The sequence below is a fragment of the Botryllus schlosseri genome, chromosome 9, assembly GCF_051294905.1.
Source record: "Botryllus schlosseri isolate E-star chromosome 9, Bs_hap1, whole genome shotgun sequence".
NCBI classification, from domain to species: Eukaryota; Metazoa; Chordata; class Ascidiacea; order Stolidobranchia; family Styelidae; genus Botryllus; species Botryllus schlosseri.
The window spans coordinates 22,310,239-22,335,146 of NC_137244.1; the positions used below are offsets into that span (position 1 = coordinate 22,310,239).

Consider the following 24,908-nt stretch of genomic DNA (forward strand, 5'->3'; position numbering starts at 1 on the left):
GGCCAACTTTCCGGCTCAGCTCCACAAATACCCGTTAGAGCGTCACTTCAGTGCTGATTTACGGTATTTCAGTCGAATTTGACCGTGTATTTCACCACAATTCTCAAAAAAACAGTGACCGATCTATTTAAATATACTACCAAATATTTCCAGTCAGTTAGTTGCATGAAAAATCGAATAAACTTTCATGAAAAAAATGCACAAAAGTTGCAAAACGTTGCACCATAAGATTCCTTCAAACAGCTTAAACAGCATTCTACATAACTTTCGAGTATTTAGGAAGCTGCCGGAAGCTTTAAAAAAAAGTTGCAAAAGTTGCAAAAACTTGCCCTAATTATAACCTTTTTGTGTTTTGTGAGAATCATGTTTAATGGTTTTGTTCTTTTAACACTGTTATTGATGCACGGTTCATTTTATGCGCATACAGTAATGTATTAGATGAGTAATATTATGGTAAATTTTAGTTTTTGTGATCTGGCGCAAATTTGGGGTTCGCCGAAGGCTTGTATAATGTAGCCTAGTTTAGCGTGAGGGTTAGCCTGGCTGGTAAAGGTTAATAACCATTGTTCTAATACCCGAGTCTCGGGAGTGTGGCATCCATGCAGTATGCTTGTCACCTTTTGCGTATAGTTATATTGACCGGTTGGAACACCTCACACAGCTGGATGTGGTGTCAATGACAGCGCACTTTTTCAATTGTAGTGTATGAATGCAGCATATATGTCCCTGAATATTCCGATGAAATATATAATGTTGGCCTGTTCGGACTTATTTATTGATCCTGCACATTTTCAGCATCGCAAACTTGCTCGTCCGCATGCATTAACTTCACACCCAAACACACGTGAAATAAGTTGGAATGGCAAGCACGTATGACTTGTTACACCATATTGTGTAATCAAGCTTTGTATCGACAATATAACTCATTACATCCCAATAAAACAAAGGTTACAGAGTTAGTCAAATGTTTACCTCTCGAAGATTATCATGCATATAGGCCTATATACTCATGGATATATGGCGTGATTTTTGAGTTTACATTTTCAACGATAATAAATTTATAAGGGCGTCGATGGGGCAGCGAAAGGTAGGGCTTAAAATTGGAGAAACATATGATAGCCTTCACAAGAGTGAGCGATGATGGGAAAAAACTGCCTTAGAACAAAAATAGTTTTCCATAAATACGTCTCTACTACCGAAACAGGATAGTTATTTTAGGAATACGAATACAGATTTTGTAGCCGCTGTGATTACAGGTAGGCTACGTGACGCAATTTTCTTCCTCTGATTGCTAGAATGATAAGCGCGCCATACCTCTAATATAATATGCGAATTCAAATTTTTGCACTGTTATACACCCCGCTGTTCGGATTGTGTACATCACGGGCGGATGGAGTAGAGGAATTCAAATTCCTTAGTGATCTGAAGTCGCAGGAACAATTTTTAAAGAAAAACATCCCAGACTTCACTCCTCCAGAAGTAAAAGAACACATCCTACGAATGATTCGTTGGCATCATAACAAGAGACGAGACCATTTCGCCAAGAAGTCTTCAGAAATTTATCGAGATCCGCAGATCGCAATGAAATTAGAAGAAAGCAGCAACTACGCCGTATCAAGACAGTGCCTGTCGCAAATTTCGAAGATAACGATCGATGCAGCTGCCAATGAAGCTTACGCAAGATTCGGTAATTAGCCTACTCCAAATTGGAGATTATGGCGATTAGACTCAATATTGAGTGCGCGGCGCGTGGAATGTCGGTGACGCAGTCACGCACATGCTTCTCAAAAACATGTTTGTTTGTTCTCGAACACGAGTTAAGTCCCGTGGGGCGACCGAAATAGTCCACCCATTTGACATTACAAGTAGCTTGAGCGGCCGCCTTTTACTAGACAAAATATTGATGGCTTAGACTCACAGAATATGGTCGCTATAAGGACGCTGAATCTAACAGAAAAGAATCGGATATACTCCACTGCGGAAAAATAATTATTATATAATACCTACTAGAGTATAAGCAAATAACAGGGCTGAATATCTTGATTAGGGCCTACTGACCAAATAAGCGCTTATACCTCGATGTAGTTATGCCCGATCAATGCAATGCTAATCTACGCGCGAGGCGCGGCTCCGACAACATACCAACGGCCAGTTTCGTTCCGTGGTTAGAGCATTGTGACGTATACTTGTTCACTACTTCACAATTCTACGGTAGCGTGACGCCACAACTGAAAAATTGCCCCGGCAGTGATCCGACCCAGCAAAGAGCCTCCTTCGTTTATCCTTATCCGGCCTGACGGCTGGAGAAGTTGCATGTACCTAGAGCAAGGTAATCTATCACTAAATGAAATTAAATGAAACTTTTGGGTGGACTGTAGGCTATTTACGATGAAGTGTATTTACAATTAAAGAACATCACTTCAGGCGCATAGCCACTAGCCAGCCGAAACATAAGGGATTTCAATTTTTTTCGAATTTACTAATATAGCATCAATTCATTAGCGTTAAGTAAGTACATGCGTAAATGACGATTATACCATGTCCCCGTGTTGATGATTGGTTATACGCGTAAGTGCTGTTAATTAACGAGTCCCTTATCTGTTGTGAACCGTTAAATACATGCGCTTATCAACGCGTCATACGTATACGCTATAGCCACGGCGACGATTTGCACAAGTCAAAATATGCGAGTTTTTATGGAATATGTGCTATAATGACACCGATCTCAAACCTTTCCTCCTTTATAACTCAAGCCTTGACACACATCTTCTGGTGGTTATGTTCGAGTATTAGCGGAAATCAATTACGCGTATGCACGAACGTGCACGGCGCACGCGTCGTACATGTTAGCGGAGATTCGATGTCATTCAGTTTTCGAATGTCACTCTTTAATCTCAATCGCTAATCAGCATATACTTAACGGCATTGTTTCCCAGCCATCGGGAGATAGGAGCCAAAGTATGCTACACTGCTATAGGTCAGAGACGCGGTAGTTAGGCCAGCGATGCTATCATTCGCACTAATAGGCCTATTGCAGATGCGATTGTGTAGGCCAGCGATGATATCGTGAGCACCAGGTCAATGCAGATGCGATTGTGTATGTGTTAGCCATCGATGGTGTAGTGCGCACCGGGCCTATTGCAGATGCGAGTATTCAGCCCAGCGGAACTAGGCTTGTTGGAGACGCAACAAATCGGGCCAGCAACGATTGGCCAGCGCGCGGCAATCAATGACCTAATTTCGCAATCATCTCAGCTGGAGATCGCGTCGCGTTACATTGTGTAATGTGTGCACTGTGCAGACGAATCTCGCTAATTGGCAACACCCCTCTCGCAAATTGGCCGCGCCCAACACTGATAATCATGCGACTTATTGCATTGCAGCCAAGTATTAGGGTCAGAACCGTCATTTCAAAAGGACGGGATTTCGCGTTTAAGGAGGAGGTTTCGCGTTTTAAAATGAGAGGGGGTTGCGACCCCCGAAACCCCCTGGCCACGCGCCTGCATCACTTGGGAATGTTTTGCTACCCTATCCTCCCCACCCACGTCCTACATCATATTAAATCGACTGACAATGAATTGCTACGATATCGCCTCTTTTCGTAATGCGTCAAAGTTATAGAAACACTATAATGGTGCTTGACTGCTTGAATCTTTACGATATCTTGGCGACGAGTCATTCCACCGTATGAAACGCCGCATCCCATACTAATTGGGTGGCCGCATGCTTATCCTCGATTGGTCAAATTGTGTCTATACAACCATTCACATAATAATGTATTACTTCACAGTCGAGGATTCAACTGGTCGCCAAGGAAGTGGGCTGTTACGGGGCGATTATTTGTGGTTGGGGAAATATTATGAATGCAAAGGACAAACCGACGCGACGGGGAACATAGTGACAAGAATGTGCCTTGCAGTGCTCGGAGAGACTCGGGTGGATTTTTAGTGACAGTGCTAGCCTATGTCCTCTAGTTATATTAGTTAGCCTTCGTGTATAGGCCGTGACAACGTTATGCGTCTAACCTTGTCCAGTCCACTGAGCTGCATCGAGTACAATGGTGTGAATCTGCATAGTACATGCGTCATCAATTGACTTAATATATGGACGGTCGTGTTCACAACAGGACGTCTGCGTAGGGTTGGGCGGAGCATGGACCGGATTTTCTCATTTTTGGCCCGAGCCGGATCAGTACTTTATGTGATACGGTCGGAGTCGGATCGGAGCCGCATCAGTACTTTTTACTAAGATTAGGACAGCCTTACCCTCTTTCACCCTTGAATCAATAGTTAAAGATAAACGCTCATGGAAATGAACCACCTGTCGGGGCCTACGATAACTTATCGTAGGCCCCGCACCTATTAAGTCCAAGTTTGCATAATCACTTCAGATAAGGGTTGGGTTTGATCTGTGAGTTTTAAATTTCCTCTCCAATCACTATTCAATACCATCCGGTGAGTAGATAATTATTATTATCGGAGTTTTCCGGGCTGGATCACGGTCGTTTATAGAATCCGGCCTAGGAGTCGGACTAGAGCAGGGATGGTAAAACTACGGCCCGCGGGCCGCATGCGGCTCGCAACACAGTTCTGTGCGGCCCGCGAGAGTCCAAAGTAACTTATTAAAAATATTGATAAAATACATACTAAAATCAAATTAATGCAGGGACTTGATTAAACTTTTTGTTAGTATATTTCACCATCATAATTCTAAGGCAGTGATTATCAAACTGGGGTTCCTTGGGTGCGTTACAACATCTGAAAGGGTGCGAAGCTGAACTCAACTGAGATTTTTTTTCGCTTGGTGCGATTTACATCAAATTCATAATTATTGCTCTGTATTTAGTCTGAATTTCATATTTAAAAAATCTCTCATCCACATTCATGCCATCAAACTATCCGTTAGGTTTGTTAGCAACCTGGTTGCTTTTTGTGATATGACGATAAGGGGCGGGTCGCGAAATTTTGCACCGTCATAAGGGGGGGGGGGGTCTTTAAAAGTTCGAGATCAACTGTTCTAAGGTAAATACATCCTTTATTATTGTAATGTTCAATTTCTAGCGCGACAGCCCGATCTGAAGGTTCACGCAGTTTGAAAGGTTTTAAGTGCTTAACATCACAGAAATCCTAAACGAGATTGATATGATTCGGATCACGAGTGTGATTTCAGATTGGCCACTCCAGTTTTAATTATTTCATTGAAGTGCTTATAAAAACGATTCGCGCGTGTCTTAGGTATATTCGTTCTCTGTATGCGTATAATTAGGGTATTAATATTTCATCTACAAATAGTAGCCTAGCTACAAATAGTAGCTGTCAGCAGTGTGTGTCCTGGAACTGAACCAAAAGTGGAATTAGTAAATGTATGAACAGATCGCTGCTCACAGATTTAAATTTCAAGCCTGTTCCAAGAATCGGGACAACCGACTTTCATCTCTATAGTTTTGACAAATTGGTTGACCAGCCTATGAAATCTCGCCACTGTTTCTGACGCGTGTACGATATCATCAAAGCAATGTTAGGTTTGTTTTAAGCATATATAATATCTCCATGTCCTCGCTATATAATCAAATACCAATATTGTGTTTTGGTTTATAATCCCAATTTTATATAGTGCGGCCCGCGAATGGATTCAGATGTTGAATGCGGCCCGCGAGGTCAAAAGTCTGCCCACCCGTGGACTAGAGCTTTAAAAAACAGGATTGGAGTAGGACCATAGAATTTGTCGATCCCCTGCGCATTAGTGACGCGAAATAGGTAATGCGGACGTTCGAGCGGGTCATTCGGGAGTCGAATCATAGTGATGGCTTTTATTTATTTATCTTGGAAAAGTATCCTCCATTCCGGTTTCCAAAGTATGGTAACCCCAACATATTGAAAGTACGCATCATAGTTTGTGGGGATTCGGATCCAATCCTATTCGATAAAATGGAATCCTGATCCAATACCGAAAACCCTGCTCAAAGTTGAGCGCATCCAGCAATGCCCAGTCGCTATTTTCCAAATTATACCCTGACAATACATTGGAATTTGGTATCACGGATTCTTCGAAGTTGTAGTGCAATCCAAAAACTAGCCGAGTCCAAGTACACTCAAAACAGAAAGTCACATTCATAAACCAGAAATTTAAAATCCTGTCCTGATCCGGATCCGAGAAATATGAATCTGGATCCAATCCTGTTTCAGAAAATCCCGCCGGATTCCTGTCCTGAATCCAAAATCCTGATCCTGTATATCTCTATAATATAAGTATCGAGTTCGTATAAGTTCGAACCTTTCATGTGCTCGCACTATACCAGTGGTTCCCAACCTTTTTCGACTCATCGCCCCCTTTTGAAGCTCCACACCGATCATCGCCCCCCAAATATTGGGAACCGAAAAACAGCACTTCGTCAGCCCTCACCTCCCGAAAAAAAATGTTGGACTTTGGCCCAATAGGGTGATACCAAACCCCAGACCCCCCTCAGCCAGTGGGCTTTTTGTCGCTACATATCAGCTATACCCTATTTCATGTATTGTTTGGTGAGTCACCGTATTTCGTGTAAACGCGCGATGCGCGACAAATTTATATAATTCATGCTTGAATCGGTCAATATGGCCGATGTGGTATGTTGGAAAAGGTAGGACCCCTAAATAATAATTAAACATCTTCGGGCGGAATCGTTGTTATATTGACTTCTTTACATGATGCTATTTCGTGAGCTCCTATATCTGCTATATCAGAAGATATGGAAATCGTCAAAACTTACCAAACTAAAAGACGCTCATGATTTCATTTTGGTATTTCTTTAATGGCAAATAATTTTTTCCTTGCGGGATGGCATTTGTCCTGTAGGGTTAAGGTCGCCAGGACAGGAACATTCGACGCCAGCCATTGTGACGCCTATGGACAGTTAACATATATGTACATTGTACATATATCGAAGTTTTCGGTCAGCATAAGGGCATTCCTTTTCGGCCAAGGTCTTCTCGCTGCTCATCGTTCTGGCACACTTCTCGGAGTCGCATGTTGCATGGCCTCTAACTTCATATGTCTTGGTGCGTCGTGGCGCAGTAATGGCCGACGCCGAAGCCTCCTATTTCCATAAATCATGCGTATTTTTGTTGGGTGACGCGGACCCCAACATCAAGATACATGAAAATATTAAATCGCGCGAAGCACGAAAAATTTTTGAAAAAGTCGCATGGATTTTAAAAAAATTACTCTATCATTCATGTTACTTCACGAAATAATTTTGGGCTTCCTTCGATTTCGGGCCCCTCACCCCCAATTGGGGGGTTTGGGGTGCGGTAGTTACGGTCCCGACTTCAATATAGCCGCTTTAACGCGCCATCGCCCCCCTATCGCCCCTTTCGTTGTTTTCGTCCCCTATCGCCCCCTTCGTCCGTTTTCGCCACCCTATCGCCCCTTCGTTATTTTCGCCCCCCTAGACCGCTAAACCGCCCCCTGGGGGCGAAATCGCCCACGTTGGGAACCACTGCACTATACCGATTGTTTATGTGGGAGTTGATGCGTTTGTGTCAGCTTCTGTTATAACGAATATTGAATATAACGAATATATGTTTTTAGAACACGACTGATGGATTATATCTCGGAACGTGCTTTCCGGAAATTTGCGACGAGAACGACGTTGCATCATATCTAGAACTTGTTATTGACGACGGGTCGTATGCTACGCCATTTTGCGCAGGCGAGAAACCATATTCAAAGGCTGATATCGCAGCAATGTAGGAAGTAGATTATGATATTATATTTGACATTTGCTGAGATATAGGGTTCAAATTACTTTACCTGGTATGACAATCTGTAGACAATAGACATGGAAGTGGAGTTGAAACTACCGTATTATACGAGATCCCCATTAAGCAACAGACTCGATTGAAATGCGTCTCAGTTATCCAATTTACAGGTTTGATAAATTTTCCATATGACACGCATCACATCATATTTGATATTCACCAAAGAAAGAACCAGTAGAGACAACGATGATATTAACGATCATTCCCCACATCCCTACAGAAGAGTGCGATGATAGATCTGCGTCTCAGACCAGTAATTTCTTTAAATTTGGATTGTAGGTCCGATTCGACATGAAAGACGTAGTATGAATCCGACCGCTCTAATTTGTGAAATTTCCCAATCTTGATATCGCTATACGCATACGCACATCTGTAACTTGCATCTGTATCTGTACCAAAAAGTCAGGAAGATAATCCGAAAATAGCGGAATCCCATCCCAACTTTTTTATAGCAAATAAAATACTGCCCGGACCCATATCCTATCCATATCATCTATGATAGGCAGGGAATGTCCCAATTGGTATAAATGATATTTTACATCTATAACACCGTAATATATTTAACCATATAACTCTTTCAATGCAGAAGCGTGCTCTCTATACTTACATTCTTCGTACTAGTGGGAACAATATGTGAGACTATATTTATCTGCATGGACTTATACTACGAGGGGGAGAATACAGCTCACGAGAAAAGAAAGCGAAGTGGTAATATTTTACATGCTTAAAACGTCGTAAAAATCTCCCATGATAATTTGTATTGTCGTTCTGCAGTGCCTGCATATCTCTTGCTGTGCTTCTCATTGATCAAAAACACGAAAACCCTGTTCAACACTGATAGAAAAGAAAGTACTATTGAAGTTTTGGACGGGATACGATTCTTGAGCATGGCATGGGTCATACTGGGACATGCGGCCTACTTTCCACTAACAACACTTGGTGAGTATCGGATTATTTGCTCTCATGTTTTGGAATAATATTTGAGTATCCATTATCTCTGGTGTGCACATCAGCACGTTCTCAAGTCTCATTCCTTTGTTTTTCTAGACAATGTGCTGGATGTATTGAATTTTTACATCACACATTTCGGTGCGATGGTGATCGTCAACGGGACGTTCTCCGTAGATTCGTTCTTCTTTCTTAGCGGGCTTCTTGTGACCTACTTGGCGATGAGGGAAATGCGACGAAGCGGTTCATTGAATATTCCAATCATGTTTCTACACAGATATCTGAGGTGAGTTGTGCACTTCGACACTGCGTGCGTATACGCAGCATTTGAAATGAATTCATACAATTATTTCATAACAAATGACTTGCTTAGCAGGCTATACTTGCCACAGATGTTGCATTTGCTCAGATACACTTGAATTTTAAGATTTTATAGAAGCCTTACGATATACGCAATGCTTAAACGTAGCCTATTACAAATTCTGGTTCTGTCAGCAATTCTTAGAAGAACGTTCAATTTGACTCCGCAATCCGCTCGCTGAAGCAACATCAACGTATCTGTGAAATAACATCTGCATCCACTCTGTTTCAGATTGACTCCGACATTGGTCGTAGTGATGCTCTTTACTAGCACTTTATATATGAGAATCGCAGAGGAGCCAATTTACGAAATGAGAAATGCAGGTCTCGCGAAGCAGTGCGAGCAATACTGGTGGCCGAACCTATTGTATATCAACAACTTATATCCAAAGAGTTTCTCCGACGGGGTAAGTCCATTAAGAATGTCACGGATAAAACGTGACATCTATGCAATGATCTGGTTTCAGTGCATATCATGGGTGTGGTATCTGGCCAATGACTGGCAATTTTTCGTGATATCACCAGTCTTTATCTATCTACTTTACAAGTAAGTAGCCATCATTTTATTTTCCAAAAAATCAAATTTTACCGGAAACGTGAGTGCGGGTATACAGAGATGAACGCCGGTTTTTTCGGGGCTCGTTTCATATGCGGACACCACTTTAGAAATATTTCGAGGTTAAATCGCTCCGAATGACCGCTCATCTTGGGATGTCGAATGTGGCCGGGCCCGGGCACTATTTATGTTCAGTACACGACCGGATTCCACCCTCCGCCCGAACGTATTGATTGCTAAATTTCAGCTTTTATATTAAAATCACTGTAATCGCATTTTATGTGTAGATGATCTCCGAATTGTAATGTTGTATTTGCCAACGTATATACACACGGGTCTTAGTTTGTAGTTGGTTAGGAATATACCTTTCCTATTTTCCTTCACGTGTTATGTCCTTTTCAGACATCGATTCGCAGGTTTTGTAGCGGTAGGATCTGTCCTCGCAGGATGCATCATTATCACGGGAAGTTTGGCGTCTCACTATGACATATACCCGGATGTGATATTTTATAGTGTTCTTGCAAGGTATGCAATTAAATTGAATATCATCAGAGGTTCTTAATTAGTAATTAGCAATATATCATAAAACTGATTTACTCTTTTTTCAGTGTACGTACACGAGTCGTTCACAATTAATGTCCAATATATAAGCTACAGCTGCAATGTTAAAGATCTTCGTATCTTTATCGTCAATTTTTAGACTATAATATCAAGAAATATAACCATTATATCCGATATACAAAATAGTATATTTTTGAATCTTTTTACCATGCCAAATAAAAAATTTCTTCCGCTACAGAGCATTCTTGTACATTTACAAACCGAAACCCATACTAGCAGCTCTGGGTGAAGGTCTCCCAGCAGCAACATACGACGAGTTGGAAGTCAGCACCACCACACCAACCGCAGACGATGAAGGAGGAACTGCGTTCTTCTCAGATATATACGCTAGACCGTGGTGTCGTATAGGGGCTTACATGATTGGAATGATGGCGGGTTACATCTTGTACGCGACGAATAAAAAGTTCAGGATAAAATTGGTAGGCCGGTATTTACCTATACTTACTTCTTCTTTCCTTCTTCTTTCTTCTTTCCTTCTTCTTTCCTTCTTACGCGGGGGAGATAGATGTAGTGGTTACGATAAGCGCCCAACACGCAGACGAACCGCGTTCGATTCCCGTCGGAGGTTTATCTGGGCTCGTCTTCCCCTGCCGTTGCCGTTCTTACGGCGACAAAAAAGCCCAGAAAAAGACCCGACGAAAGAAAGCACTCACAATGAATGGATAAGAACTAGTTGGAAGGGCCGCGGCTTCAAAGAGATCAACATCGAAAAAGAACTGTGACATCGGGCACTCTAGGCCGAGGTGGATGTTAGAGTAAAGGATCGCTACTGATGCGTGTCGTTCTACATCCTCCTATCTGTTCATGACATCGCATTGTGTCTTATGGCATTGTACATTGTGTGTGACTTGTTCAGATCAAAAATATAATTAGGGTTGCTTTTAAAATAAAAATCAATTCAAAACAAACATGTTTAAAACACGGCCTTTAATAAAAACATGTTTTTTATTTTTTTATTTTTTGTGATTTTCAAGTCACATATTGGATTGACATTGACGATTGAAAATATAGGGTAAATAGGTAAATATAGTTCCTTTGGCGAAATAGGCTTCCAACCCCTGTCATATACGGACCAACAATATCTATAACCAAGACTACATCGTCATGCAGCATTTTTACGGTCGGCTGTCATCATCATCAGAACATTCATTCTGGACCGATTATCATCTATATCTACGTAGTATAGCTGTTGAAGTGTTGAGCCGACTATTTAGAGAGTTCCAACCATCCCACATCGTATACGTCGGCTATCCTATATCAGATGGTAATCGTCAATAGGCTGATACAGCATGTTTTTTGAAAAGTATTTAGACAATTATGGCATAATTATACAACTTAGAACACTGTTCAAAACATGCTTTAAACCAAGTGTTTTAAACAACCATTTGTTTGAAATGCAACCCCAATTGCAATTCATTATGCTTACGACCCGTTCAAGGTAATGCTATTCGGGATGATGCGAGCCCTACACGGGTTCGGGATCGTGCGTAAACGAACTTTTATGAAAGGTTCCTTCTGCGCACAAGCACATGGCGCCAAGTGATGTTACAAAAATAATTGAAACCCTAAGCAAGTTTTTCTTTTCTGTTCACGCCCCCGTCTTATTCACATAGTAGCATGGCGATTAATAAGAGTGCGTTTGGTGCCAACGAGACGCGTCCAATCATGGTTTTATAACAACGTACCGGTAAAATTCAAATAGAACTGTTGCTGGATTTCGGCTGGCATATGGGCCCCTTAGTCGCAACCAGTATTATTTATGTGGATCTAAGTATGATTTGCAGTTGTATCGGTCATGGTTAACTCTACCGCCAGTAGTACTACTATTAGAAAGCCTACTATAATACTGCCATTGATAAGATATTAACGGCTTAGTTTATCTTAAATTTCTGTTTGATATTCCTGCTATACTGCAACGCGATTTGCATTTCACGGTCACTTATTGTTTCCATGCGATGTCGATTGATGAACTTATGACATATGTATATCGTATATATGCAGGTTTATGTCATGGAAATGTGGATAGCAGCATTCGCTGTTGGCCTAGCTCTGATATACGGATGGTGGGGTGATGTCAAGGCTGTCGACGTGAATGACTTTCCAAGCGTCGAGTTGTCCGCATTTTACGAAGCTCTAAAACGTCCATTATGGGCTCTTTGCCTCATGTGGTTGACCCTTGGCTGTACCTTCGGCTATGGAGGTAAAGAAATAACATTGCGATTTCGTGAAACTTCATCCGTCACTCCTATTTTTCATTTAGGTCCGATCAACGCAATTTTAAGTTGGAAGGTTTTCATCCCGTTAAGTCGGTTGACATTTTGCGCATACTTGGTGCATCCTCTTGTATTGTTTTATATGTACACAGCTGTAGAAACAGAACCACATTTTCGGGTCAACACGTACATATACTACTATATAGGTAAGTGCTATAGTCACGAAAACATGCGTTAGAATTATAATAAGCAACGTATAGCGTTTTCGGGAATCTGAAACGCCAATTATTGTATGCTAAACCGCCAATAACGGCACAAGTCCGTCAAAGTTGCAGGGCATGGTATGGTATGGCATTGGAAATTTCCACACTCTATACCCGCCTCAGTCGTTCCATACTATACTTACAATTTTCCAGACCCCATCGACATTCTTCCAGGCCATATTTGATACTTTTTCCTTACTTTCGCAGTTGCCCAACCTCTCAGTCGTCTCAGATAATATTCAATTTTTGATGCGTGGAAATTTTCCGGAGTTTTTGTTCCGATTGTTTTGGATGAAATCATCTATTTTGACAGCCCTGATGGACCAATTCCATCCCTAATTTCTTTGTGTCATATGTCAGCAATGCACGTTGCCTAGTCATCGAAGACGGAACGTAAAATATATAGGGACTAATTGGGCATCACTGCACTATAGCTCATGGCATGTAAAACTAGTGTGGCAACGCACTGTTGGTAGCAATGTGGGGATTTCATCTACAAAATTATATAAAACAACGGTATTGTCTCATTAAAATTTTACACCGCTGCAATCATTAGGGATTTCGCAACGATGGGTCATACTCATTAGCTCAGTGGTTCCCAACCTTTTTGTCTTCATCCCCCACTTTATATTTTTTCCGAGTCTTATTTCCCCACTACCCAAAACTCCTATATACCCTTTAAAATAGGGTTAGCATATTTTGGGATCCTAAAAAGAGAACAATTTTTATAAATTCTGAAAGTGTCAAGAGAACTAGTGATTTTGAAAAATTTTTCGACCGATTGTATTGTGTTGACTAAAATAAAGGTCATCGCTTTGACTCGGCTCCCGATTTTTTACGAAACTATGACGTTTGCCGCGTCGGAGTTGGATTTTTCGTGGCATAGAATTCCTTTTCAGAGAAAAAAAAGGACAAAATCCCAAAAAGTGGACATTTAGGCGTCCTCCGAGGACACTTAAAATTTAAAATTTATCGATACCCTACATGTATTCCAGAGCAGTTAACTGGTAACGGTAATCGCGCATGTGTCTCCGTAAATATGTAGTGTAGACTGTCCTGTATAATAATTTTTAATAAATTCGTCTATTCCCCACCTGAAACCATTGAATTCCCCACCGGTTGGGAACCACTGCATTACCTTCATTAACCAAAATCAGGGCGTCGATTCTTTTATCAGAGAGAACCAGATTTTATGAAGTTGCAATGCGTGTTGGAGGCCGGCATGGCGAAACGCCGCTCCAAGACAAGCTACATATTTCAGAATTACAATGATGCTTAAATGTCAAATAGATATAACGTGATGATCATCCGAGCAAGGCACAGGAAATGACTTCCAAGTTCAACAACTTGATATAGATATTCAAGTAACTGTTACATTCATAGAGTCTACGAAACTACTTTGAGCTGTTTACGGAGTGGATGAGCGAAATTTAAGCTGTAACGCTGTAACGTGACAGTGCTCGAATATCATTTGTTTTTATCATATTCAGATTGGAATAATTATTATCATCAATTCGTTATTCCCCTTCATGTACGAGAGGCACAACTTTTTTGTCTTTAAAAATATGGCGACCGCGGGGTGGGTAAGTCTGAGTCTCATTATTGCAATTGCAGATATTGCAATGTGCGGAACACTCTCCCTTCGGGCTTCGTTTGATACACATGATTTGAAATATGAACATAGACCTGTTAGTGAATGATTTTCTGAGTTATGTATATGCAATCGATTTAACAAATAAAAAGTTGGATTACTGTCATGGTTCTGGAAAAACTGCCAAAGTATATTTTTCCATACCATACCATACTTGCACATTTTCATACTCTCTATACCGAAATTTTGTTCCATACCATAGCCGGCCCTGTAAGATTGTACCATTTCAGCTGGCTTGGTGTTGTCTTATGCGGCCGCATACGTCTTATCAATGCTCGTAGAAGCCCCCATGGGTGGTTTGCAGAAGATTCTATTCTACACACCAAAAGGCAAGAAGCCATGGTACTCAATATTCAATATAAATTTGGAAACAAAGTCCAAATTGACGAGTTCGTTGCATTCAAAACTGAGAGCGGACGTTCCTACTCTGGGGACGACCGTGGAAATGTCTACTCCTCATGAAAAGGACTTCGAAGTTTCTTCGACTGCTTATGCAAAAGCAGAGGAGGCGGCCATGAGTTATGATAACCATGCCGCCACCAACGATGACGAAGAGATCAAAGATTCAGCTGGATCGAAATCCACTACTGCATTCTAGGATATACTTTGGAATGCCATCGCCTGTCTGGTTACAATCGAATACATAAATATAACCCGTGATTGAAGTGACAGATGGCCTTTGTACTCAGACGAGACTTTTGCGTGTACGAGTATTTCTGAGATACGATTGCAGCTGGCAGTGTAACCTAGGATTACCATATTTCGGAAATCTGAAAAGAGCTTCTGTGAATAAATATGTTTTTGGTCTAATTTTCCATAAAGCACTGAACTTAGTGTGGACTTATTGGCTTCTCGAAATTGGGTTACAATGTTACCGACTTGTTCAGAATGGTAACTGGAGTGAAACCAGTTACTCGACAGTTACTGTCTTGTGGGATTATTTTCTGGAAGTATTTCCTACAAAAAATCTCAACATTTCTTTAAAATGTGCTGAATAATATCAGCATGTTTCATTCTACTCAGAATTGCTCCGCGAGCCGGATGAAATGGTCTGGCGGACTGGATGCGGCCCACGGGCAGTATCTTTGACACCCCAGGCCTGCTCATGGATATATGACGTAATTTTTGAGTTTACAATTTCAACGATAATAAATTTATCAGGGCGTCGATGGAGCAGCAAACGGTAGATCGTTATCTTGTAAAACTATGATAGCTTTCAATATGAGTGAGCGGCCACGAAAAACCTACTGTGAAAATGACATATTTTCCTGGAAATACGGATAAATCTGCTATCGAAACAAGATAACCAATTTTAGGAATACGGAAACGTACTGTCCTTTTAACCACCGTAACTTCAGAGTGTCGGAATCGCAACTCAATTTTTCTTCTGATTGCTAGAATTATAAGCGATCGAGTTATAGAGTGAGCAAGAGTATACATTATATTATGAAAATTCGAGATTTTGCACTGCTATACGTCCAGCTGTTCGGATTGTGTATATCATGGGTGCATGCAGCAGAGGAATTCAAACTCCTAAGCGATTTGAAGTCACCGGAGCAAATTTATAAGGAAACATTTCCCTGACTTCGCGCATCCAGATGTATAAGAACAGATTCTCCGGCTGACGCGTTAGCATCATAGCAAGAATCCGGACCAATTTGCCAAGAAGTCTCCAGAAATTTATGGAAATCCACAGGTCGCAGTGAAAGTAGAAGAACAGGCCAACTATAGAAACCCGTATTATACTCTGCTCAATTTCAACGTATCAATACTCAGACGCCGAGTACATTGTCCGGTCTGGCCTAGACCGTTAAGACGTAAGCTTATATCCCTTGCAAGTCCTAGTCGAAATTGTGTGCAAGGCAACGGAAGATATTAATTTTATCGAATTATTATATCATTTATTTGCCCCAGTTGATACATTTGGCGACGTTTATAACGTAAATATGTACTTCAGCATTGGCATTATATGTGGCCCGAGCAGCACCGTAACTGCCGCACCCCAAACCCCCCAATTGGAGGGGGCCGAGCTCGAAGGGGGCCCGAAATTATTTCGTGAATTAGCATAAATCATAGAGTATATTTTTGAAAATTTATGGAATTTTTTCAAAATTTTTTCGCGCCGGGCGCGAATTCAAGTAGCCATTTCTCTTTATTATTGAGTATTGAGCCATCACCACGTCCACGACCCACCAAGACATACAATCAAGTTTTAGGCCATATAACATGCGACTCCTAGAAGTGTGCCAGAACGATCGGCAGCGAGAAAACCTTGGCCGAAAAGGTCTATGCCCTTATGCTGATCGAAGACTTCGTTATATATACAAAACACATACAGGTTCAATTGTCCGTAGGCGACTAAATGACTGGCGCCGAATGTTCCTGTCTTTGCAATCTGAACCTCACAAGACAAATACCATCCCGCTGGGAACAATTTTATGCCAGTGAAGAAATAACAATTTGAAATCGTGTGCGTCTCTTAGTTTAGAAGCCTACGTTTGGGCGATTCTATATTTTTTGATATAGCATACTGGAAGTCACGAAATAACATCAGCATGTAACGAAGTCATATCAACGGGTCCGCCCGCCCGAAGATGTTTAATTATTATTTACGGGCCCTCCCGTTTTTAAGACACTTCACTCAGCTCTACCGGTAAATCTAATTACGTGAGTAGAGAGGACAATAAATTAATAGCATAATATATATGCAATCGCCGATCTGATTGACCGATTTTATCATAAATTATCGAAAATTTTCGCGCTTCGCGCTGCCTCACAATACACTGAATACAGTGCAGATGATTTCGTGACAAACGCGAACAACGTGAGGGGGGTCGTTTTACACCCTATGGGAGCCCAAGACCCACGTTTTTGGGGGCCTGAAGAGGTACTGTTTCGTTCCTGCCAACGGGTATACGCCATGAGAAGATGTTTAATTATTATTGAGTGGTCCTACCTTTTCAAACACACCTCACTCAGCTCTACCGGCAAATCTGACTACGTGAGCAGAGAGAAGATAAAAATAGATAACAATATATGCAATTCCCGATCATACTGACCGATTCAATCATGAATTCTAGAAATTTTCCGCGCTTCGCGCGCTTAGGCGACAATAGCTGATTCACTAAACAAAGTCCCAATGAATATGATAAATTGCGGTAAACAGTGTATCGCCGGATGGGGGGTCTGGGGGGCGAAGGCCTCCAGAAGTTCGGCCTATAACCCTATGGGGGGCCCAAGACCAAAGTTTTTTGGGGGGCCTGGCGAAGTGCTGTTACGGCCCTGGGACCGAGTCGTCGCTAGGTATCGTGTACACTTGTACAGTGTACTGTACACTGTACATTAATATAGGCTATAGCTTCACTGAAATGTATAGGGTTGGAATTAGCGATATGACATCATGTGACGTCATGAGATTCACGTTCGCGTTCACACGCCATGACCTTCCAAAAAAGTTCGCGTTTACACGAACCTGAAAGGGCGGAGATAATAAAGTCAGCTGATCCAGGAGAATGCTAATCATGTGATTGAAAACTGCTAATCGGGACGCATTTTAGGAGGAGATAATAAAGTTGGCTAATCCGGAAGAATGCTAATTGTGTGATTAAATACTGCAAATCGCGACGCATAAAGTTGGAAAAGGTTACGCGCGATGGTTAGTCGATGTGTCCCGAGTTTTCAATCAAGTGTTCTGTTGCATCACAATGCGAAAACGCGTTATAGGCTGTCAGTTGTCAATTTGTTGAATGAAAGAGCAGCCTGCCGATAGCGATACTGCCATTGTAATAGGTCGAATTATCATCATCGCGAAATGAAGTCGTGTACAATTCGTACGGTACAGCTTAGAAACGGATTATAGAATATAGATATCGCTCTGCAATGGCGGGTACATAATTCGTTGATTGTTTAGTGAAGATATTACCTAGAAGACAACCGGCACGGTCATTATAGGAAATATTCGAGCTTAGGAATGGTACGCAATGTACGCAGTTTCTATAGAAAACTAGTTATCTATAGTTTGTTCCCGTTTGTTAAATCATGACATTAGCACTAACTTTATGCGCTGCGATCAACCGGTTTCCTTAATCCTGGGTTGATAAATCCTAACGAACGCGATAATCGACTTCATTGCTAATCCAACTTTATTATCTCTGCCCTTTAGAGCAGGGGCGGGCAACATATGGCCCGCGAAGGAATTTTGTCCGGCCCGCGGCAGTTTTCCGTCTTACATGACAATGTGGCCCGCGGTCCAGTCTGCCGAGATTCCCACTACTTGCTTCCTACGTCACATCTTAGTGACTGTATGTTATTATATACGTATGTGCGCAGCGTGCGCGAGTGGAGCTTACGCGTAAGTTCGTCGAAGCGAGAAAACTTGCATTATCGGCATTTACGATGTACTGAACCCTAATGTCGTTAGTGGCAATCATGGTGTTTGTCGAATACAATGGTCATTTACACCAGGCTTGTATTTCTTATTTTTTATTCCGTAACCGCCGACTTGTAGCATGGCACACTTCTAGGCTTTTGAAGAGCTTCTTGGAGGTACAGAACTTCAATATACAATTATATAGTATATTCATATTGAAATGAACCCGAATATTTTCGGCTGACACTCGTCAGGAGTAATCGTCAGCAACTAGTAGAGAATTGGAAAGAACATTGTATATCAACAATCGTATCACTGATACGAAAATATTCGGGTTCATTTCAATATGAATATACTATTTAATTCTAGGCTTTTGTAAGACACCGCTTATGCAAGGGGTCTCCAACTCAAAACGGGTTGCGGTCCGCATAAATCCAATATCGAGATTAACTCGGCCACACAGTTGAACTATGATGCTATCTCGTCACCTACTCAACCCTAATGAATTGATATCTTGGGTACCGGGCTTATCGAACGCCTTGAAATCTTAAAGGATTGCACCGGGTGTTGATTGTTCCCAACCTTGTTTTAGACACGCCCCCCTTTATGATAGTGAAAAAATTTGCGCCCCCCTTATCGTCATATCAGAAAATACAACCCCAACAGATTGTTTGATGGCATGGAAGGTTATGACTGTTTATGAGAGAATAAAATAATATAAAATTAAGTCTAGATATAGAGAAACACGCGTGAATTGGAGGTAAATCGCGAGGAGAGCGAAAAAAATGTTCAGTTGACCGCTTCTTCGTACCCCGCTTAGGATGCTTTGATGCCCCCCAGGTTGAGAACCACTGAGATAGAGGCAGACATGGCGTCGCCTGTATGACAATGCTATTCACAAATGCACATTGTCTTCGTCACTATCGGCGAGAGCTGGATTTGAAATGACATTGCCATCGTTAAAATACATTCATTAAATACGATATATTTAGGGTTACCATACGTCCTCTTTTAAGAGGATTTGTCCTCTTTTTTTACTTTTTTGAAAGTGTCCTCGGAGGAAGCCCTTTTTTGAGATTTTGTCCTCTTTTTCGAAAATTTAGGTAAGTTTTAGAGCAAATTGCGAGTGATATGCCGTAAACAAGCACAGAAGTGACTTTTTTTTATTTTTTATTAGTCATCCACCAAGCAATGCGGAAAGAAAAACGATGAAAAGAGGACTTTTTTTTTTTTTAGTCAACCGATCACAAAGTGGGAAAAATTCACCGGTTTTGGAGAATTCTTGTCCGGTTTTGCAAGTCTCAAATTTCTGAAAATGTCTCCTCTTTTTAGATTTCCAAAATATGGTAAGCCTACGATATATTCCTTGTATATGTGGATAAATGAGCGAATAATGTATCGATTCACCAATCCGGCCCGCCAAGTACTTAATTTTCCTATATCCGGCCCGCCGACTAGAGAAGTTGCCCGCCCCTGCTTTAGAGGTTCACTCCATCCCTAACAACTAATATACGAATTATATCCAGTACTGAAAGTAGTCGATATTGTGAATATTTTTACTATATCAAATATCCTCGTCGAACAAACTTTCTTCACTGCAGAGCACTCTTGTACTTTTTCAAACCGAAACCCGTAATATCAACTCAAAGCGAAAGTCTTGCTCCGGAAATATACCAACAGATAGACGTCACCACCACCACACTAGTCTCGGGTGACGATGGAGGAACTGACTACTTCAACGACATATACGCCAGGCCATGATGTCGCATATAGGGACTTACGTGATGGGAATTATGGTGATGGCGGGTTACATGCTGTACGCGATGAATAAAAAGTTCAGGATGAAATAGGTAGGCATGTACTTAAGTTAGCTGTATAGTAATTATTACGCTTATAAAGTTGCGAAATGATGTGAACCCTCCACGAACTGTTATGAACTGTTTCTTGGTGGGAACTATGGCTTGGTGTTATCTTATGCGGCCGCGTACGTCTTGTCGGTGTTCGTAGAGGCCCCCCATGGTTGGTTTACAGAAGATCATATTCTACACGCCCAAACGCAAGGAACCATGGTACTCCGTATTCAGTATATTGTTGAAACAAATTTCATATAGTGACTAAATCATCGCCATCTAAACTGAATGCGGACCTGCCTTATGCGGGGACAACTGGAAATGGCTACTCCTTCCGAAAAGGATTTCGAAGCTTTATCGACTGATTATGCAAAAGCAGAGGAGACCGCAATGAGTTATGACTAGGGCAAGTTTTTGTTGCACTAAAAACCTGAGACAGTTGCATTTATTTTTTTAATTTTAACAAAAGTTGCAGAAGTTGCATTTATACAATTTTTTGAAATCATGAGGGTATGAGATACTCGAAAGGTTCCAGCAGTTTAAAATTTGCATGGTGTCTGCTTGTTCCGTTTCTTCCTTCGCTATTCAATCGATCATGGTTACATTTTTATTTACATAGGGTTCGCATTCGCACAATTTACCAGTTAGTTCAGGGAGTTTCATGACTAACGGAATAGTGGGTATGCCGCATACCCGAAAATATTGCTAGGTAAACACGGCATACCCAGTATACCTGCGCCCGGCGCCTATGGTGGCCCGCATTGTCATTTGAAATCCATTAATTTAGTCTTTATTATAGTTTTATAGCATATTTTGCGCAATGCTTGATAAAAGTTGCAGAAAATAGTTGCATGAAAAATATATACAAAAGTTGCAAAAAGTTGCAACATAAACTCCTCCAAACAGATTAAAACACCATACTACATACATTCTGAGTATTTACGAAGCTTCCAGAAGCTGTAAAAAAAAAGTTGCAGAAGTTGCAAAAACTTGCCCTAGTTATGACCAACATGACGCCACACTACGGCGACGAAGAGATCAAAAAGTCATCTGGATCAAAACCTACCACTGCATTCTAGATTAGAATTAACCTCGGAATGATCTCGCCTGTCTGATAACAAACTGATGCCCAGCTACGTAATCAGCTCTCTCTCTCACGCTGATGAAATGGCCAACCTAGCTACATCGGCAATTAGCATGCCATATAGTATATGAGTGAGTATATATCTCTGTTCATTTCACACAGGAATGAATCGACGCCCAAGCTTCGAATCTTGACGCTAAACACGCAATAATAATTTATTCATTATTACAATCAAATATAGTTGCACAAGAAAAATGATATCATGGCAGAAGACAGCACAGACAAATGTATATATATTGGCTAAGTTCACGTCAAGTGTCCGGGGCGGATACTAGCGAACGAGACATCTGGCGTACAAGTGTGGTGATGAGACATCTCACCCAACAGATAGGGGTATATTGAGTAATGTTTTATCTACCAAGTGTCTATTAGAGTACGCGGAAAAGACACCTGGTGGAAACATTGCAAACGAGAAGGCGCAGCCAATCAGCAATTGTCTTTCAATGGGGTTCTGGTATCACATTTAATAGCTCAAATGGCGACAATTGTTTTCTGATTAAAACAGCGTTTATGCTGTATTTCCCGATGAATGTTCGATGATGCACATTGCTCAGGTTCGGGAAGAAATTTCATTTCGTAAGCATACTAAATAGCACAATGTCCATTGTCCAATTTCGAGCTCCGAGACTATCAAGAAAATCGCCCAACGAATTGTTCTGAATGCAACGCCTATGGGCGAAAATACAATTTAATTTAGAAAAGGTGAACGTGTAATTCGCTCGTATGATCGAGAGAGCCCTCGCGGGTCGAAATCGACGTCTCTAGCGAGGTTCCGTCTCCTCATACCACTAATTATAATTACTGAAGATGAAAGGACTTGCTGTACATTGTACAATGGTAGCCAAGCAAATGTTATGGGTTGCGCTGTACCAGTATCTTAACCTTGCGTCCGCTGCTATCCTTGTTTGCTATCCCCAATGTGTATGGGCCCATAACAATAACCCTGGGTATATGACCGGCATACCTTGCATATACCCAGACTAGGCGCGCATGCAGTACAACTTACAACTTACATACGTGCCGTAGAAGTATTAGCGTACAAATATTTGATATCTCCTAATATTTGATATCCTCTTATACATTATATATAACATTTCTCACCTAGATTTTATGTTTACGTTGCATCTAATATTTGCCTCAATGTGTATCCAAACGTGTTTTCGTGAATATATGTATGTGGTGTTTTAAATAAATCGTTTCATGATGTAATTACCGGTGTTTCGCTAATGATATGAGTATAGGCCTATCAGTATAGGAAAGTATATCAATGCACCATTTTAGTAGCCGGAATGTTGTGCGGGACAGATAGCCTACTCCATGGTGGCAGTATAGAGACTGTAGGATGGAGCGACGACCCATTGTTCTAAGTTTAGATCCGTCACGCTTGACTTTGCGGAGTAAAATTCCATTCGCGAGAGTCCGATTGTCCTATTTTACATGTGAAAGTATAGGCGATTTCGGAAATACATGGACGAATTTGACCGCCGAAAAAGGGTGGAAATATTCTAGCTAGACGTTTCAAATTTTGCATGTTACGAGGAAGCATCAATATGTTCTCACTAGAAAAATTTCACAACTGGCCTCCACCCAGAACACGTTTAAAATCAATTTCCCGCAATGCCTTATTCAGCGATAAACTCTCCGCGGCCGAATCCCGTAAACTCGTAGACAATGCTATAATTGATAAGGCTTTATGCGGTAACTGAGTGGCCGCTGATACCGATACAAAACTGCCCAAACTATTTTCTGTGCATAAGCAACCGATGAAAAAAACGAATAGACTACACGGAAAGCGGATGAAAAAGAGCGACGAAAAGATTATCACTACATCCAAAAGATCAATATCGTACACTGTTTCATCGGGCATTAGGCCCATGTTACATTGGAAGACTGTACAGTGTACTTATTCGTTTTGACATCTTCTTTTCTGTTCACTAGGCTACATCGCATTGTCTTATATCCCGTTGTACATTTCGCGTCTTTAGCAGTTAAAAATAATAGATCCTCCGCGGCAATTATGGCCAAAAACTGCGCTATCCCTGGATGTACCTATGTGAACATTCCGCGTAGTGATCAATCTCGTAAGAGGTCCTTATTCACGGTACGAAGACCAGAGCTGTTAAGGAATGAAGCGGCCCAGAAGCAGCACGCAGCAATGGCCAGCCTCCTTCTTTCCATCAGGGACCCCTCAAAAGGAGATCGTATCAAGACGTTGCTCCATTAAGGAGACGTAAGTGAAGCAGCTGTCTCAACTTCAACAGAATTAACAGTGTAATTTATAATAGAGCCGCAATCTGCGAAAATCATTTTGAGGAGAGCGACATCATTCAGCTCAAAACCACAAAGCAACTCAAAGTGGGAGCTCTGCCTAAGCTAAATTTGCCTGAAAGATGTAGCACAATCATAAAGATATGCAGGGTATCTCTCACTCAGATCAAGAAACCAATGCACCAAACGATTCCAATTGATATATTTATTCATATAAAAAGAAAGGAAGATACCTTTTCCAAGAAAAGAGTTGCCAGAGACAGTGAGGCACAAAAATATTCCAGATTTGATACAATATACCATACCCGATTCCCTGCTATTGATACCAGACATTCTTGCAGTGGAAACTTTTTCCTCAGCTTGGTGAACAAGTGCATCAACAATCTTCACGAGCAAAGATGCAGCAAGAAGCTGATGCTGCAGTCCAAGAAGTTTGCTTGCCTGCTGGCAAATGTTGGAGTAGTATTGATAAATACCATCAGTACCAACGTCACAGAACACAGCATTCAAGCGTTTGACAAGTGGAACAATAAGATTTAAATCCAATTCCTCAAATCGTGGTCCACGCCTGGAAATAGAATGACAATTACGGCAAGCAATCTTCAAAATGTCCATTATTCGGTCGATGTCAATTTGCTCAGTTGGTGACGGGAGCTTATGCACTTTCCCGTGCTTCTTGAGTTCCCTTACGGTGGGAAATATGGCTTCACAGACGTAAAAACTTATTCCACTCCACTCATCCAATCCTTCAAAGCATTGAGAAATTTCCTCCTCGGTGATGGATTCCCAATCCTCCCACAATGATTCTTCGGCCATAACTTTTACGAAAAAGTATCGGTTGTAAAGGAATCAAAATTTCTGTGAAA

At 41.4% G+C, this 24,908-nt stretch overlaps 1 protein-coding gene across 1 annotated transcript; it reads left to right on the plus strand.

Annotated features, from left to right (window-relative positions):
- Positions 1-663: 663 nt before the first annotated feature.
- On the plus strand, positions 664-15,082 carry LOC145446473 (nose resistant to fluoxetine protein 6-like). Its single transcript, XM_080324769.1, has 13 exons — positions 664-1,687; positions 3,791-3,936; positions 7,570-7,727; positions 8,386-8,507; positions 8,574-8,738; positions 8,847-9,033; positions 9,340-9,514; positions 9,575-9,654; positions 10,066-10,188; positions 10,463-10,703; positions 12,286-12,484; positions 12,545-12,703; positions 14,642-15,082. The coding sequence occupies exons 1-13, from the start codon at positions 1,327-1,329 to the stop codon at positions 15,007-15,009; spliced, it is 2,484 nt and encodes an 827-aa protein (XP_080180895.1). The 5' UTR covers positions 664-1,326; the 3' UTR covers positions 15,010-15,082.
- Positions 15,083-24,908: the final 9,826 nt, after the last annotated feature.